We start from the raw sequence: 18,883 nt of genomic DNA, 5'->3' as shown, positions 1-18,883 counted from the left end.
TTGAATGCTCCCTCACTATTTAGCCATCAGTCTCGTGCTTGTTAAACTGATTATAAAAGCAATGAAGCTGATATTGTAGTGTATAAAGACCAAGAGCTATAGAACAGGTTGCATTTGGGGAATACAGCTGTTAGCATTTTTTGGTTAATATTTTTAAATGAAGACTAGAAGTCGTAATACATTACTAAGGAAAGGACACAGTCAGCAATTGTATTATTCTCTCTGTTGTCTCTGGATACCTGTCCTTTAAATCAAGATTGCTGCACTAAAGTCCAAGGTGCAAATGGCATTAAAGCTTTGCTAATAGTGACTGAAATGCTCACTCTAAAACCAGTAAGTGTAATGCTCACCCAGAAAATAGAAATGAATGAGAATGGGAGGAGTCTGTACCAATGTAAAAATTTAGCAGTCATGTTACGCATGTGTCAGTCCAACAAGCTAGTGCTATAAAGAAAGTACTAGATGCCCATATAGTATAAGACCGACAGACTTTCCACTTACTTTTTGTCCTGAACGTGACCCTCTACTCTGTGAAGCTCTTTTCCAAACAGTCCACATGGTCTAAAATTAAGGATACATTTATCTCCAGTACTGTAAAGGGAACAAGCGTACCATTTAGAAAGCCAGCATCTAAATGTCTGAAGTGCAGTGTTCACTAATGTATTTACTTTGCTAAAATGAAACTAACACTATTTAATGAAATCACTTAGACCTGTGTTTAATATTAGATATCAGGTAGTAAAAGCCACTAGATTATTGGAAGTCCTTGTTGCTCTTTTTTATTCTAAGACAGGCATAAAAGGTAACATTGAGAGCTTGTTAAAACCAAAGGAAGACTTTAATGGGTGATCTCTGCATAAAGTGTGCATATAAAACTCACCGGAGTCATTGGGAGTCAAAAGGAAAAGGAATATAGGACTGTCCCCTACCCCGGGTATTTCTTATTATATCACTATCAATACCCTGATGGTGAGCTAATCACATGAAGTTGACAAAGCTACTAAAGGTAGCTCACATTGTAAACGTGCACTCAAGTGCTACTGCCAAACTATGTTACAGCCAGACATCAAGCCAAGATTCCTGGACTAAATTCAGGAAACTGAAATAACCGTGGCCATTATTGACTAGCGGGATGGTGATTTATGATGTGTATGTGTTAAACATAATTCACTGCAGAGCCATTAAATGGCAATTCACTATCAACTGTGCGGGGTTTGAACCGGTGACCTGGAGTTGAAAGATTCTGTATCCTATCCAGTCTTCTGCATAATCATGTGTTATCACTGTTTTGATATTTGTTTCAAACACAAAGAACTACTTAACCAGTTCAGAAGAATAAATAATTTAGACAGTTTTCAGCAGATCAACAGGAGATAACATTTTGGACCTAGAAGACCCATTACAAAGGGGAAGGCTTTTGGAGCTGTGATTATCATTTATCAGTCTCTAGAATGGCCAATGCTCATAGCTTCATAATGAGTAATATTACCTGTGATTTACAATTTCTATTGTTCCATACTGTTCTATCCACAGTTTACCTATAATTATGTTATGTACACAACAGGTTGGGTTTGTCCACGTGTAAGCTTCATTATGTCTGTGAAAGAAGCCAGAAAAGTGAAGTCAGATACCAGGAAACTAAATCCACTTCTTGAACTAAAGATAGAAAGTGAAACAGCATTAAACTCTAATTTGCCCTGTATCTTGTAGTGGGGTGGAACACTTAGTACCCCACTGAACAGTATCTACTTAGCTTTATTTTATTTTATTTATTTTTTTAAAATTATACGGACTTTCTTTGTAACCAAGGCAGTGTGTTCTAGCTGAATCTCACTAGACATTAATAAGTGATTTAAAAAGAGAGAGAGCGAGAGAGGAAATTGCCTATGGAATCATCTACAAATGTGTGCCCTTTGATAATATGCGCTCCGGAGCAGGGCATCAGTAGCAATCAAGACATTTTAAATATTTTAATTTGTCCTTTTAAAGTTGTGAGAGAATCTGATGCTCACACAAGGGTTTTGACTGACAGCCCTAGACACTGAAGTCTATTCAGCCACAGGAAGCCACTGTAACCTTCCCCAAGTAGCCCCACCACAGCCATGACCCAGAGAGACCACTTTGAAAGACAAGAAAGTAGTTCCCTCTTCATGACTATTTAATATGAACATCTCTGCTGAGGCTGCCATCAAGGATACTGGTCACGACCAGTTCTGATAGAGACACGGACACCTCTCCACTGGGAACTAGGCAGACCAACCCACTCAGATAGATAGGTTTTCACACACGCATCTGATGGTAAATGCTTTTGGGCCTAGTTTCAGAGATGTGGAAGTCAATGGGCTCTGCAGGTGCAGAGTACCAGTTTGGGGGGAGGGGGAAGGGAAGAGGGGGAGACACATCAGGCCCTTAATCTTAAGTGAGTTCTGGGGGAATGAACTGAAAAAAAAATTGCAATGAAAAAGAAAAAGAAAAAAAAGAAAAAAAAAAAAGCCCTCACAACATGGAGGAACCCTTGAGGCCTGCACCTGCTTTCACAGAAGTCAGTAGGAGTTGTGTCATTAGTCACTAGAGCTCATACCTCCCTGATTCACACAAGCTATGTAATTACTGACACCAGAAAAATAACCTTCTTGTGTAGGCCTTATACTTGAATAGAATGCCAGCTCATTATCTGAAAAAAGAGATTTTTGTCACTGAGTCCATGACACTATTTTCAGTCTTTTTTAACTATGTTCATAATCTAATTTAATCCTTAATTCCATTTTTCCACTTCATCCCTATTTTTTTTTACTACCGAGTTACTCTGAAGAAAAAAATCCTAGCACTAAAATTCTCAGCTTAGTTTTGTATCAAACATGCTCTGTAGCACCAACTTTACAAAGACAGTATTTGTTGACTCAAGCCCCCCCCCCCAAAAAAAGTGTCTAAAAATGGTCAAACTGTTAATCTGTCAACAACTGGATTCCTATTTTCACTGGCTTGGCCAAGTCATATTTCTGCTATGAAGTCATCTTTTATCCCTCTTTCAACACTGATGAAGCAAATATTGTCTGGATTCAGCACTGTAAGCAATTAAGACATTTTAATAATATTGTAAGTCAAACTTTTCTCTCTCAATTCTGTTTATACAGAGAATACAAGAAAAAAAATATTTTGATATAATGGCAGCAAGAGCAAACAATTAAAGCACCAACCACTTTGTAACCTTCACCTTATATCAAGAAGTGACTGAACAAAACTTTGCTTAATGTATCTGACTGGTCTGTCATTTTCCAGTACTGCACAGACACAGCCTTAAAGTTTGACTCCTTTAGTGATGGGGAAGTGACAAACTGCCTCCCACTGAACTTTAGAACAATAGTTGCATTTTCATATAAGGCTCACGTGGCATAAGAAATTAGAGCACTTTAATATTTCTATTCATCCTGCGGTTTTTGGGATGGCAACATTTGTATGGCCCACAAATATAACAAGTTGAAGCAGCACTCACGTGTCCTAGTTTACCACTTGAAATGTAATTTAATATTGGGGTTAGTGAAAGGTGGCTGCTAATCAAACTACGGATGTTTTGAAAGTGCAGTCATGACTAACACAAAAGCAGCATGTATGTTTACTGACAGCGTAGTTTATTAAACACATTTGTTTCTAATGAATTCTTGCCCAATACTGCTGGTATGCTTACAGATCTAGTTAGATCAATAGAGACTCTAGTGTGTTCACAGGAGAAGTACAGCATCGAACAGTTCAGAATCCTAAAAAGCCTGGAAGTGAATGGCACAAAACCTCAACTTGCTTTTTGACTGATCAAACCACAAGAGGTTAATGAAACACTTTTCTGAATAAAGGCAATTTTTCCATTACTAGCTTTTATTTTGGTTGAATATTTGTAGTCTGCATTTAAAAATGTATTAAAATAATTTATCTACATACCAAGGAATTGAGGTATAGAGGCAAGCTGCCCAATTACTCTGTTTTCATCACAACACAGTTCAGATACCATGCAGCTCATGTTTTATATTCCCCAGAAAGATCAGATATCATAGCATCGAGTTACAGTTAGACAAGTATCTCCAATAGAAGTGAACCTGTTATAAGGTAAGCAAGTCACCACCTTATTAAAACCAAATGTCTATTTAAAGGTTTCACAAAAGCAGCAGATTTCAGAACCACTTCTCTAAATCTACATCTGTTTAAGAGCTCTTATGAAACCACCTCAAAGTGCTCAGTTCCAGAATGAGTTTTACTTCACTACCATCCTGAGTGCACTCATTAATTCCTTACCGAAAAGTCTAGGGAGGCTTTTTAATTTAATTATAGCTCGGCCATGCTACAAAACAACTTATGAAATCACTTGCTTCATAAGATATGCTCTCAGTCAGACATGAGCCTGGGAGTAACCTGGAAATAGAGATTTGGTTTCAATAAAGGGGCCTCTGTACACAAGTAGGCGAGTCATGTCTAACGGTAGGTAGAAATTTACCTGAATTCCTGGGGTTTACCATGGCATACAGTATCTGTTCTGGAGAAGTTATATATAGTTTACACATACACACTGTTGACATTATCAAAACCACCTGGGGTATTTAGAGGCAAAATTCCCAATGAAATTAACGTGGCATCGATTATCTCAGCGAAAGTATTTTTAGTTCTCTTTTTTTCAGGCACCTAACAATATTTAAAGAACAAGTAATTTTAAATAACATTTGGTTTCAAGAAATGCCAGTTGCCTTTGAATAAAATCAGGCCAAATTGTTACAGCTGCAAGACCATGGCATTCTTCCAACAAAGCCCTGGAATTAACCGATGAGCAATAGCCCATGCTTAAATCCCTAGTATCCCCTCCTTCCACCCACTCCAAGAAAAGTTTCATAATTAGTTGAATGCTTCTTCAAGACAGTCATGGCCCAGATATATATATTATGGTCCTTTAGAGCATTTACTATATATTTTTTTTAATATAGTTAAGGGATATATGTCCAACAGAGAAAAAAGGTTTTGGTTATACTTACTTTAGAAGCTCCAAAGTAATTGTTCCACGGGGCTCTGCTTCTACACTCTTCCCCCAGAACTTTAATTTGGGGTAGATTGATCCATGAAAAACAAAGTCCTTATTGAGGCCTTCAGAATAAAATGCACTAACAGGTGGGTGGTGACTGACCTGTTCAGATATCAACCTAAATCCTAAATCCTCCCTAGGCAGGGGAAAAAAAAGAAAAAAGAAAAAGTTAGGTAGTCAACATTTATCAAGAAGGAACTTATTAAAATTGCAATAAAAGTCAGATCACACTTTTTTTTAAAAACATGTCTGAGGATTTTTAGACCAAACCTGAACTCAGATCCCATAGTCTCCATAGTGAATGTAGGGGATCAATAAATGCTTACACACGTTCCCCACCATGAAAACTACATCACAAACTGAACACTATCAACCTGGGAATGCATATGAAGTAATTTCACTTGGGCAACTCCTGGCAATTCCAAAGCTTGCTGGGCAATAGTAGTCCACTTCTGGGAAATTGGGTTCAAATGAAACCAGATGAAAGGGTCTCAATCTACTCTACACTATGCCATCAATAAGGCACTTGCTACAGTAATTAAGAGTCTCTGGCAGGAGTGGCTCTTGGGAGGAATAGAATATACACTTCACTGCCCTTGTACAATTCAGAAAATATGAGTCTACAGATAGAAATAAAGTTCTTATTCTAAAAATCACTATCTTTCCAGATTCCATATTGATCGCTGGGGTTTTCAGCTAATCGTGGCTATAGAGTTTAGATATATGACTGGTCAGAGTGAACTGATTTTATCTTAGGGAATAAACTATTTTCCAATTTGCCATGAAGTCAGTTTAAATCACTGACCACCAACCATCCCTCCTCTTGAACGACATTTAAAAGAATTCAGTGTCACCTGATTAATTCATACGTTTCTCCTAGTAGAGGGTTAAATGGTTTGCCAGTTCTCTCCCACTGCGAAGCTACTGCAGAAACTGCAAAAGCAGCTACAGCCTGTAAACAAACACAGCAGGATGCAGTCTTCAGAGAGAGCTCCAGTGAAACATGTGCTATAGCAATTTTTAAAAACCCTCTATGTTCAGGAACTCTACCAACTTCTTCTTGTACCCCTGAGGTTCCCCCCTTTCTCCACATGCACCCAAACACAAGAGTGTGTGTCATTTTTTAAATCAGCCAGAGCAGTTGCTGTGTGCTTCTTAAAGTTAACACATTCTCAGATCCTGACAGACCCAAACTAGGAATAATGATCTATGATAAGTAATACGTGTGTGTGTTTGCGCGAGATGATGAATATTTCACTCCCAAAAAGCAATCATTTTCTCTGACAAACTTTTCCAGATCACACTGAGTACTCTCTGTTCCTCTTCACGCAGCTCTAAGAAAGACCTGGACTGTTCCTTTCTGCCCATCTTCCCCTTCTTTTGCCCAGTGACTGTGAAGTGGAATCTAGTTTAACATAACAGCAGCTAGGTATCATTTCCAATGTCACTACGGAGAGGTCATTTTCACCAGTGTCCCTTGCAAAGCAGCACAGTTTTTATTTTGTTATATTTAATAATTCTGCTGCCAGGTATAAAGGACAACTGTAGCATCACACAGATTGGGCCTAAACTGTATGTATTTATCATACACAGTTTACCATGTGCTTCGTGTTCTCTACATTTCATTTAAGTAGAAATAGAGTTCCAGAGTAACACCTAAACCCTGATGTACACTAGTTCAGGTCCACCATCAACAAGTCTTTTAGCATGTGACTAACCAGATACTTACTCCGCTCACTCCAAGGTATGTAGGGTTTGGGGTGGGAGGCAAGAATGGGAAATAAAGTCTGTCTCCACCACACCACTCTTAAAAACTCTCAAAATGCCAGTTAGCAAATGGATTTGTTTGAGGCTGTTCAAAGCCATAATCGGATCTTCACTAAAAATAGTGGGGTTTGTGCAATTTTAAAAACAGTGATTAAAAAGGTGAGGGGCCTGTTCAGTTCCTGACTGTACTCTCCTCCTCTTACACCCACTGCAGTGACCCCCTTCAACCATCTCAAGGTGATGTATAGACCTACTGCAGGGGTGTTCCTCCTCCATAGTATCTGGTATTGGCCACTGTCAGAGACAAGAGACTGAACTAGATGGACCACAAGTCTGATCCTTTAGGGCAATTCTTGTATTTCCTATAACCAGTCCACAGAGTGCCATACCCATCTCTCATCAGATGGGATGTCATCTTAAAGAGAGACTTTGAGGACACGAGGAATCCTTTCTAAAGCCAAAGAGGAGATGGAAAGTGTCACTTGCCTGCATTCTTTCCAGGGGGTTCGCATGACTGCTAGCTTTATGAATGAGGTATATGTGTTCCATGTATTCGGTTATCCGCTGGAGGAAGCTCAGTGGCTCATTGAAGACAATAGGCATTGTAATTTTAGACAGCTCCTAGATGATAAAAGGAGAAGTCATTCCCTTTGACACACTTCTAGGTTACCAACAGGCCAGAACAAGTTTCCAAGATGATCTCTGCGGTGGGTTGGCAATAGTGGTCTTCACTGACACACGATAGGGCCAGCTCAGACCCCTGGTTCTGGTCACTAAGTACCAGGGCTGGAAGGGATTAGAAGTACAGCAGAGGCCTACTGAGTATTGATAAAAAGGACTCCACATGGAGTCTTATCTAGAACTGCAGCCAAGAAAAGATGGTAACTGCAACTCAATGCCTTGTGATGGTGCAGAAGAGGTTAAACTTTCCTTCCAACAGATGATGCATTAGCCAGTCATTCATAGCATAATGAACTGGATCCCTTGAAAAATCATCACTGATCATCTAAACAGTATTATTGCTGTAGCCACCAACACATTCTCTACTGTACTTTGAAACACCTTCAAGTTTGTGGAGGGAACAGGATTGAAGAGGTTTTCACAAATTTTAAGTGATCCTATTTGTATCAGTGCCCTACAAACAAGGCTAAACAGTGTTTCTTATTCTACCTCCTAATTAGAGCTGAGCAAATCATTGATTTTTCTCTTCGGTGGCCAAACTTTTTTGGTTCGGCTCATTTCAAACAAAAAATTTTTTCCCCTGATTTTTTCCTCAATGAAACGAAAATGGAAAAAAAAAAAAATGGTTTAGAAAATGTTGAATCAAAACGATTCACTAAATTTGAGTTGAATTCGCAGATAGTTTCGGTGCCCTGAAAAATGCATTTTTCAGATAACTTAGTATTCGCCAAATAAGTTTCACCCTGCTCTACTGCTGATATGAAGAGACCCATTGCTTGAGCTTCAAACAAGCAGATGTATCAGGCCCCAGGCTCTTTTGCTATCCAATGCCTCTTTCTAGCCAAACAAAGACAGGCCATTTTTGAAAAAAGGTGCATCGATAAGACAGGGATTCTCTGCTCCCATTAAGATGCAAGCACTGCAATAAATGACTGCAAATTTTTGAAAGGATTAAAGAAAATGTTAGTGACTGACCATTAAGATTGGAGACCAAGTGTCCTTTACATTGGTATCTACTGCTAATTAGAGTTCTTTAATTCTTAGTGTCAACAATAATCAGGTGACCCAATTCAGATCATGCCCGCTAGCCTGAGTTTACACCATGAACTCTCTCAATAGAGAAACAGGGCATAGGATAGATTACAAATTCCCTTATTCTGTCATTCAATTGAAAGTGAAATTTCCTGGTGTATCACATCCCTTTAAGCTATGTGAAAGCCAAAATAAAGTCCCAAATTATTATATTTTGACAACTGTTGTAATGACAAATAGAGCTATGTAATTTTATATTCTTCAACCCACGTTTGAAGAATATAAATTGAAGAATATACCGATAAGTTTGAAGAAGTTTGACTATAAGTCTGAAGAAGACTTTTAGGGCATTACTTGTAAAATGGTAAGAAATTATCAGTTCGACATATGCAACTACTGGGTCAGATAATGAAAATATTTCTTTAATGAATCTTTTCAAGCCAATACGAACAGCTCTGACAAAATGTCAAATACTATATTATTCAAAACTGTGTTTATCAATCCTCAGTTTACTAAAGGACACAAAGATTAAAAGTCAGAAGTTAAAGAGAGTTCTGACATAAATTGTTAACACCGTCTTACCTTACAGAGAATTGTAAAATTTTTAAATTTATGCTGCTTACTTTTGGCATTTCTCAGCTTGAGCAATAAAACTAGTCAATTTCACTTTTGTCTACCATCACTTTCAAGTTCTTCAGCACCAACAGAATACTCCACTGTTTGGGTGCCTTTGGTTTTGCATTTTTGTACTTCCAAAAACTTAATCTTCCTCCCTTTAAGATAAACATTTTACTAAGAATGCTGGGGAATCAAAGCTGGGTCTCCTCTGACTGCAGAGAATGACTTACCAGTCCAATGCATTTTTTTAATATACTCCACACACTGAAATCACTCCTAGAAAACATCGGTGCAGGTAATGATGTTCTGTAGGGTGAAAAAGCCATTAGAATAATTAACAAATACCTTATGTAGAACACATTTTTCATCTACAGATCTCAAAGCATCTTACAAAGGAAGGTAAGCCTCACATTGCAGAAGAGGCAAGGGAGGCAGGGAGGTGTAGTGACTTACCAAAGGTCACACAGCGACCAAGCTGGGAGTAGAACTCCGGTATCCTGCCTTGCAGCACATTGAACTATTCAGTGAACTAAGTAGCCTCCTTAGCTAGTATATTTTATGTGTAACATGTACACCCATGCAAACAGAATCCTCCTATCAAACACACCAAAGGACAGACTGTGTTCCTTTAGAGTCCCTCCCCTTAAAGCAGGATGATCCAGGCAGGAGAGAAAGGGAAGGGATGGGACCCAATGATAATGCGTTCAGTTACCAGGTTAATGAACATGCTACAAATACCAGGAAGCTATGCCCTGATTAACAGAATAAATTAGATTCCACCTTTCACAGGGCCAAGTCATCCCCACCCCCTTCCATAGAAAGACCTGCAGGAGATCTCAGAGAAAGTCTCCATGAAGATCCCCAGATCCTTCATATTGTCCTGCAGCCCCCCACAATTCCCAGAGATCAATGGGATGCCCCACATCTCTGCAATAAGTAAGTTCCCTGGAGGACACCTCCCCTCCCCAAACCCTGGCAACACAACTCCAATGAAGAACCACTAATCAGACACACCTCAAAATCACAGCAACCTCCACATCAGGAGAGAATTGAGACAGCACTACAATGTAGGACTGTAGCATCTTTTCTAGGTATCCCTGACTGGGCCAGCTAAAAGGTAACATAAATCCTCCCTAGCCAGCACAGCTACCACCCCCTTGCCCAGAATGGATCCTGGCGCCTTTTTGGGGGGTGGAGGGGGAGAAGAGAGGGGAAGAGGATGGAATGCTGCTGCAGGCGCATCTGACCTGACTTCCAGAAAGCAGCATACGTGGCTCAGGCATGGACCTTGAGAAGGGGACAATCAAAGCCATTATTAGAGGGCTGAAGTGCAACTCTGACAAAGCTCTGGAGTCTGTCAATTTTTATTTTCTTATAAGGGATGATGAGTAAGAGCGACGCATACTGAGGATCCAGTCTGCCTAATGGAAAGGCTCTTGTACCAACTGGTTACAATCAGGCAAAGTGCTCTGTGAAATGCTGCACTTGAGCCAAGAAGTTAAGCTTTTCAAAGGCAGCTATTTAACAGGGTCAAAGGATTTCCTTCTCCTTCCTCAACAACCACCTGCAGGATGGGGGAATGCAAATGTATGCCAACATCTATTGTGTGTATTGATTTTAAGGCTACTTGGGGCGGATGGGGAGCGGTCCGGGATAGTCAATTCGAACACAGGAGAGCAAACTTGTTTCCAGAGCCGTGAGGGGAAAGGGAGATCTCTCTCTGGACACAAAAGGAAGGGGGTGACCAGGAAATGGTCAGAGAGGGGACTGGTTTCAAGAGATGCAAGACTTTCTTTTCTCTGTAACTAAGCTAAGGGGCACCCCTCCCTCACTGGGCTTTGTATAACATACCTCATCTGAATACACTGCAAACAGTTTATTTTGTTTTATTAAATTTAAAGACAGACTTATTGGATAATTTCACACAGACCACCCCAACGATATCTATCAGCACTTCTACATAGAGGTTCTGATAACTAAGTGCCTAACATTCCACTCAGTCTTGATCAACAGGCATGGCCAGAAGTGTCCTCTTCCACTGGGATGTGTTGCAAAGGGCTGAGGTCAGACGCACACAAGGGGAGAAAACCAAAGCTGCCAAGAGTTGGCAGCGGTGCAGGTGACAGATTCTCTATAAAAACAGACACTGTGATTAGCATCTGTCAGAGATACTGTATGGCAAAATCCTACAATATCCTTGAAAAACCTTATTGTATTAAATGTAGGTATTACTGTGGGCTTGGATTGTATGCAACTTCTCTAGGTGGGAGATGTGACAGATGTAAGACCTGAGAGTTGAAAAGCCTATACTGAAGATGTGCCAGACAAGTATGGACTTTTGGGACAATAAAGGGTAAGTGGATTTCTTGGGGAATCCCTAGGGAGAAGTTAATGCAAAGTCCCTAACTCTGGTGATGCAAAAAGCCAGCCTTTCAAAACTATGTACTAAAGAAAGGGCCGTTGTCTGCTGATTACCTATTACAGAAGGCCAAGATCAAAGACTGAAGCTGTATAAAGCAGCAGCTAATCTGTCCAATCTGAGTTTTTGTTCTGGATCTAGGACGGATATGAACTTGTAATGATGGGAAAACCCAGCTGTGGGGTTTGAAGGACTAACCTATCAGAGCCCTAGGTTGGAATTGGGGGTGACCTCTGGTAAGTTTTTTAGCAGGCTTGTAGGAATTTTTGTTGTTTTATTATGTTTTCTCTGTAATGCTTAAGAATAAAAAAGTGCTTGCTTAGAAGAAGCTGTGTGGTAACTTGTAAGTGCAGGCAATACACTGGTCATAGCCTTAACAGAGAAAGAAATGCGCAGACATAGGCCTGTTTAGGCAGTCTGGCTCGCTGGGGATATCACAGCGTAAGGCAGGGAGCCGTACAGCCTTAAAATCCCCAGTCAGAAGGGAGTGAGATGCAGGTCTCCGCACAAGTGAGGTGACAGCTGGGAGCCAGGAACCTTTAAGTGCGTGCCCTCAAGCAACCACATAAGGGTAAAATACAGGTACAGTTACCCTGAAATTGTAACTGCATCTACCGGATAGGTTTCCTTTACCGGTGAGCATGCACTCTGACATACCTACCTGTGTTTCTTAATTCCATTCTCATGAAGCTGCCTCTCTCCATTATGTTTTCCAGTCCTATTGCTTTGGGGTGGATCCAGATCAAGCATTTCTGCAACTTTATGATTGGTTTCTGAAAAGTCTCCTGAAGAATTGTCGGAATCGAAGCCTGTATACAACAAGTACAGGTCAATAACTTTCTCAAGAACTTCAGGACTCGACATACAGTACCTGCTTATACTGCACACCTGTTAGTAATATACTAGCAGTAAATACACTTACCTTAAAAACCTAGACATACACCATGCATTTTACTACGTAATATCACCAAGTCCAGAACCTTTGTTATATGATCTAGTTTCCAAGAGCATACAGAGCCAAGTATCACTTTGGTATCAAGCCCCCACAACCAATTTTTTCATCTTACCAAACATAATACTGTGAATTGCTCAATAGCTTCTAATCTGATTAAGTCCATGGCCTTCCCTACTTCAGAGCTGCAATTTAAGTGCAATTATAATCATTTGGTTCAACTACATGATTTTGCATGTCCTGCCTTAAGTGCAGGGGACTGGACTAGATGACCTCTCGAGATCCCTTCCAGTCCTACTCTTCTATGATTCTACTTTGTCATAAGCAACAGAGGGTCCTGTGGCACCTTTGAGACTAACTGAAGTACTGGGAGCATAAGCTTTCGTGGGTAAGAACCTCACTTACCTTGCATCTGAAGAAGTGAGGTTCTTACCCACGAAAGCTTATGCTCCCAGTACTTCAGTTAGTCTCAAAGGTGCCACAGGACCCTCTGTTGCTTTTTACAGATTCAGACTAACACGGCTACCCCTCTGATACTTTGTCATAGGTCTTCTAAAAGTGAAGATGACCTATTTATACAAACAGTTTTATTACTAAGAGACGATAGAGAAACAGACGTTGCTAAGTCAGAGTGAACTGGCACATACATAATTGAGTTTTAAGTCTATTGTGTACAGTTTCTTTATAAAATGAAATGATACAAAGAAACAAATGCTGAAATAAGGAATATACCTTTTTTTAAATCTAGTAAGATGACATGAAAACAAGACAAGCATAGCTCAGAGAACACTGTTGGATGGCTGACGGGCTGGTAGCATCAGGGAGCTGACACCCAGTTATGCACAAGCAAGTCTCTCTCTCGCTAGAAGCAGGGGGTAACAAGGTGACTCACCGACCTAGTTCTGGTCACCCTTAGAACCATCACACCATACTGGAACGGAAATTGACCAGATTCCCCAATATGAGTTCCCACCTCACGCCCAACCTCTATGAATAAGCATGCGACCTCTTTGGTGCCATCCACATCTATTACCAGGGGGCATATCCTCAGCTGTGGCTCAAGAGGTCTCATACTGCAGGAGTGAATCCACTAACAAACACACACGATTTGCAGCAATATTTCACAAATTCAGGGTATATAGGACGCTGTGATGTAACAATTTTGAAAGAGTGCTTAAAGAAGTGCAATGAAGCAGTGTAAATTATACAGGGTCTTTTTAAAGACTTTTTAGAGTTGGCTCTAAATTGTGAGATTGGGAAAAGCAGGTGCTCTAATAATGGGGAGGGGGGAAATCTGGACGTTGATCTCCATTTTACAGGGAAATAACAAAAAATGAAGGCACTTTAAGTGCATCCATTGATCCATACTCTACAAACGCAAGTCAGATAAAAACACCCAAAATAGAGCTCCTGAATTTGCATGACAGCCTGTTCTACAGGATGTTTGCCAGCAGAAATGCTTCACCTATCCAGACTTTTACTTCCTTCAACTCACTAACCGATATTTAGGGCATCAGTATTAACAGAACCTCACACACATCCCAAATGCTTTCAAGATTAAAGCATCTGTCTTTTTCAGTGACTAGAAGAGCACACTTAACTGATCAAGCGTCCTTCTCCAGTTAGGGCCACCAGACCAGGAGCTCATTGGGGATGAAAACCAATCATGAAAACTAGAACCCAGGCATCACCCCGTCTCCTTTCACCAGTCACGTGGTCTAGGATTAAAAAACCTGCATGGAGGAGTCAGCCAGAGACAGAAGTTGGCAGGAGCAGCTGCAGAAGCAGTGCACTGAAGCCAGAGTGCTTTTTGTAATTTTCCCCCTTGGCCTTCTCTCCCCTATGCCGAGTGGCTATTCATTCCTACCCTTTCTCATGTTCCCCCTCCCTCTTTTGTCTCTTTTAGGTAACACAACTCCACCCACAAAATTTAAACAACAACAACAACAACGGAACTAATATGACACTGGAAAGCTTCACTCTGCTTATATGAGAAAGAGTCCCATTAACTTTAAATCAGGCTTTCGGAATAAGAATCAGGTTATGACAAGGATAATTCAGCTTTTAACTTGCTGAGTTTAGTCCAACAAGGGGTTTAAATACTAATAAACTAAGGGAGAGCTATTATTTTGATATTATTAAAGCAGAAGTTGTATTTTTAGCTCCCGTGAAGTGCTTTCATTCTGTTAGTGAAATTCCTTTCAGAAAGCTATACAATTCTGAAACAAAAAATTACATTCCCAGCATGCTAATTTTAAGCAATCTCAGAAGCAGAGGGAAGTATCGGTGGTGTGATATTATAATTAGCATAAGGCACAGAGGATGAGGACACTCATTAATACCTTCTGCTACACCCCAATCTCTCAGGTGTGTCATTACATAATTACAAACTCATCCCAATGGGATTTAACACTTAACTGGGAACAATAATAGATGTAATATACAGATGATTAAAATAAACACTACTTTGGAACACCTGTCTTGAACACATGCTTATCATTAGCCAGTCCACAGTAAAAGGGACATTCATTTATAATAAAAAAGTGTAGTTAAATCTCATGGAATACTATCATTCTTACCAGCTACTTCCAATGAGTTAAACATGCCTTTAAAAAACCCCTGAAAGCTCCATAAAAGGCTGAGTCAGTCTACAAGGGTATGATTATCAGACAAGCATCTCACGGTGGAATTATAACCTTTGATTGTGCCTAGAACCTTGCAATTTCTTTGAGGGAATAATTATTTCAGAATAACTGAAAAAGTGTCCCAGTGTCTACATACCAATCATTCTATTTCACCTCAGTAAATGAGTCACTCATGCTGTTCTCATACGTCAACATGTATTTAGTTCAGATGGAAAGGGTGATTACACACAGAACAAAATATAATTTCATCCGGTCATCATCAATGACTATACAATACCAAAACAAATATATTCAAATTTTGAGGACAGGCAAAAAACCTTCAACCCCAACTCCGGTAGAACTTATTTTAAATACATCAGAAATAGGTAAATCTGCTCTGTTAGGAGCTTATTTTCACTTAATTTTATCTACATTTTAAAATAGGATGCTCAGGTAGGTAATCACGAAATATGGCAACGACTCCACGTGCACATTCTAAGCCAATTCTCAGAAGCTGTTAAGGTTATCTACTGCAAGTCAGCTGAGAAAGTTTTACAATTGTTAGTTAGCCAAATTGTCTCTCTGCATGTAATTTTGAATTTTAAAAAGGGAGTAGAAGACTCTGTAGGACTGCTTAGAAAAGCTAAAAGTGGCTTTTTAAAAAAATCCAGAACATGTTGCTGAGAGGGGAATGATAAACAACATTTGAGTGGGACTTTTTGAAAGAATAAGGTCTTCTAGGAAATCTCTCTTCTTTGGACATCACTAAGTAATGCCTCCAAAATACAGAGGCATTCACCAGATAAAGATTAGTTACAGGTTAGTCACACTGTAGTAAAAAAGATCTGAGGTATAAACCAGCTGTGAGGTTTTGGAGGGGAAAAATAAGAAGACTGTGAAGGCAGCAGTGGCAAAGTATCAACTTAATCCTCCAACACAACTCCCAAACTATACGTTTTAAAGGTGAACCAAAATGCTTTTTAAAAAAGTATAGATCCAAAATCATTCACACAACATATATTCAGACGTGGTCATAAATTAATCCATTTCAAGAGTTTAACGAAAAATGACTTACCAGTGATTCTGTTTTTCGTAGTTCTCTTCTTCCCCATCCTGCAAAGGAAAATCAGCCCATTCAAACTATGCTATACCTCTACCTAACAGGAAGCAAGGAGGCAAAGTATTCCATGAGTCACAGAGTATATACGACATAAGACCTCCCCTTTTATCAGTCATCAGCTTCCTGAGCTTAAACTCCAGGTCCTAGTCACTAGACAGGAAGAAAATCAAATTCATGATGTAACCTATCAAGAGCCTACAGACCTAGAGAGGGCAGGTGGGAGAGAACCTGAATGGCAGACCACGATAAATACAATTTATGGTCATTGTATTTTGTCAGAGGTCACCACTCCCCCATCCTTGGAAAGAAAACCAGTTTTTTCAGACTGCGGTTGTATTGAGCCACTTTCAACAGGAGGCAGGGCTTACCTTTCACAAGACAATTTGAACACACAATCAGAGGCAGAAAGTGCTGATATGGTCAGATCCAGATGGTAAAAACCATGAATTAACCAGCAACTGAACAGCTAATGCTTCAGTTCCTCCTCCCCCCAAGAGAAATGATCTAAGTTGAACAATAATTAACAGTAAGAGGGGAAGAGCAACCTGCTCAGGTACATCCCAGGCTGAGAGATTAGTGTTTGCACGACAGCTGAAGGAGATTTCATGGTATTCAGGATTAACCCTTGGAATAAAGGTAAGAGCCCGTCAACAAGACCATTTTTGTTTTGGCAACGATGGAATCATTGCAGCAACTAGCCAGGAACTCTCCTCTTTCTATGGCAACTCTTCCACTCAACACATCTGATCCATTCACCTGAAGTCTGGCAGAACTGATGAAGGGAACAGAGTCTCACCACAGCAGGTTCAGATGGCATAGAAGTCCTTAATGAGTCCAAGACAAGCTTGACAGAGCCAAGAAGCACAGTAACCCGGGCAAGAAGTGAGTGATTAAAGTAACCTGTTCCCTGACCTGCATAATTTTCCTGAAGACTCTCTGGGCTTGTCTACATGGTGCTTTAGTTTGCACTAGCAGGGATGTAAATTCTAATGTGCACCAATGTGTTGTGCACTAACTAGCCCATGTGGATCCTACTGGTGTGCATAAAAGTTCCCTAAAGTAGTCCCGGAACGCAAGGAAACTATTCTCCACCCAGAAACACAAGACAGAAAATTTGTGCTCCAAGTAACAAGCTCTGGCTTCCTTGATTCCTGCTCACATGTGCAACAACCATTCATTTAGTGAGGATGAATCAGGACACAAGTGCCACAAAGAGGAATTCTCAAAATATGCAAGGACAAGTGAGCACCACGCAGTTTTCTCTCACAGGTCCCCGGTGAAGTGTCTGTTCCCAACTGAAAAAGCCTAGACAGAGAAGTAGATTCCCCACCCCAACAGATTGGCATCCATTCTTGCACAGAACAAGTGTCCACAGGGGAGAGGATAAGAGACAAGCACAGGCAGAATGTCACAGTCACCACTGCAGAGAGGCTCTTGCTTCCTGTGAATTGAGTACTAGTTCCTCATATGAGGAGGAAGGACAACATAACTTGGGCTACTGAGGAACTCAAGTGTATCCCGGTCCTCTTAGGCAGCACAGTGGTCTACAAGACGGGCCTCTGTACATCTGAAGGTCACATCTGCCCTTTTAGTGGCAAGCTCAGTGGAGAAAGAGAGCATAACCCTGGAAAGAGCAGACTGCTGGTTCTGCTAAGAGCATCCAGCTTTGAGGGCCTCGGGTCCTACAGAATCCAGAAATGATCACTTCAAACTCATCTCAGACTGGACACTCCATAGAAGGATCAAGATCCAGAATCTGACCACGCACTCCTTGGAATATAGATCTAAATCAGGGACATGGGGACCAACCCAGAACCCTGATAGGTTGGCTAGAATCAGGACCCACCAGAACCTAAAGAGGCCCAACAAGGGGAGTCTGTGGCAGGTGCATACTCTGCAGGGCTGGGAGCAGCAAAAAGAAGGGCAAGCACAAAGAGGTGAGGTAGACAACTGCAGAAAGACCTTGGGGCCTGTTCCAAACACTGGTGAGACACCACCACACCAGCCAGTGCCTCTAAATGGAAGTCCTGGGATTCACTCCAATGCACTACAGCAGTGGTTCTCAACCTACTTACCATTCTGGGCCAGCTCTCTATGCGTTATGTGGACCACATCCACCCTATATTATATATTAGTGCTGATTGGGCCACAAATGGCTTGCAGGTGGAGAACCACTGCTCTACAGGGTTTGGGACAGGCAGTACAGACTACCAAGCTGGAAGGTTACCCTGAGAGGGCAGCAGGCTACAAACCACGTGGCTAGATGGGGGAACAGGACAGCAAGGGGAAGACAGTCTGCTACTGGTAAGATAACACTGGGGGGCGGAGCGGGAGGGGGAGCAGGAAAACCTGCCACAGAAAGTCAGCACTGAACATGGCTCCCTATCTAAACCATGCCAGAAGTCTAAGGACAGGGAAACTTATACCAGAACAGTGTGCTGGAGGGAAAGACAGCAGCCAGTGGGAGAAGAGGTCTGGGAGCAGCAAAACCCACAACAGGAAAAGCCATGCAGCCCCAGCTCCCTGAATCAAGAGAGGCAAACTTTGAAAGCACTGTGATTCCAAGCCCACACAAAAAAGCAGTTGGATTTGGAATGGGGCCTCATCCCTT

General features: G+C 40.9%; 1 protein-coding gene across 24 annotated transcripts in view; it reads right to left on the bottom strand.

The window, feature by feature from the left end:
• The window catches only part of OSBPL2 (oxysterol binding protein like 2), a 55,889-nt gene that overhangs the window by 13,302 nt on the left and 23,704 nt on the right, over positions 1-18,883 (bottom strand). For 17 of the 24 annotated variants that reach the window (XR_010592330.1, XR_010592327.1, XR_010592331.1 and 14 more), the window contains 7 exons: positions 12,238-12,385; positions 9,388-9,463; positions 7,313-7,447; positions 5,914-6,011; positions 5,013-5,195; positions 1,490-1,597; positions 502-591 (listed from right to left, as the gene is read on the bottom strand). Coding sequence is in view for 18 of the 24 variants with exons in the window: in XM_065566114.1 (XP_065422186.1) it covers positions 502-591; positions 1,490-1,597; positions 5,013-5,195; positions 5,914-6,011; positions 7,313-7,447; positions 9,388-9,463; positions 12,238-12,385 (838 nt within the window). In the remaining 6 variants the exon portion in view is untranslated. Of the gene's footprint in view, positions 1-501; positions 592-1,489; positions 1,598-5,012; positions 5,196-5,913; positions 6,012-7,312; positions 7,448-9,387; positions 9,464-12,237; positions 12,386-16,227; positions 16,266-18,883 lie in introns of all 24 variants that reach the window. The other 7 variants (XR_010592329.1, XM_065566118.1, XM_065566113.1 and 4 more) reach the window with 1 other exon arrangement.

Source organism: Chrysemys picta, chromosome 13 (assembly GCF_011386835.1).
Source record: "Chrysemys picta bellii isolate R12L10 chromosome 13, ASM1138683v2, whole genome shotgun sequence".
In the NCBI taxonomy this organism is placed as follows: Eukaryota; Metazoa; Chordata; order Testudines; family Emydidae; genus Chrysemys; species Chrysemys picta.
This window is presented reverse-complemented; position numbering and strand designations above follow the sequence as displayed.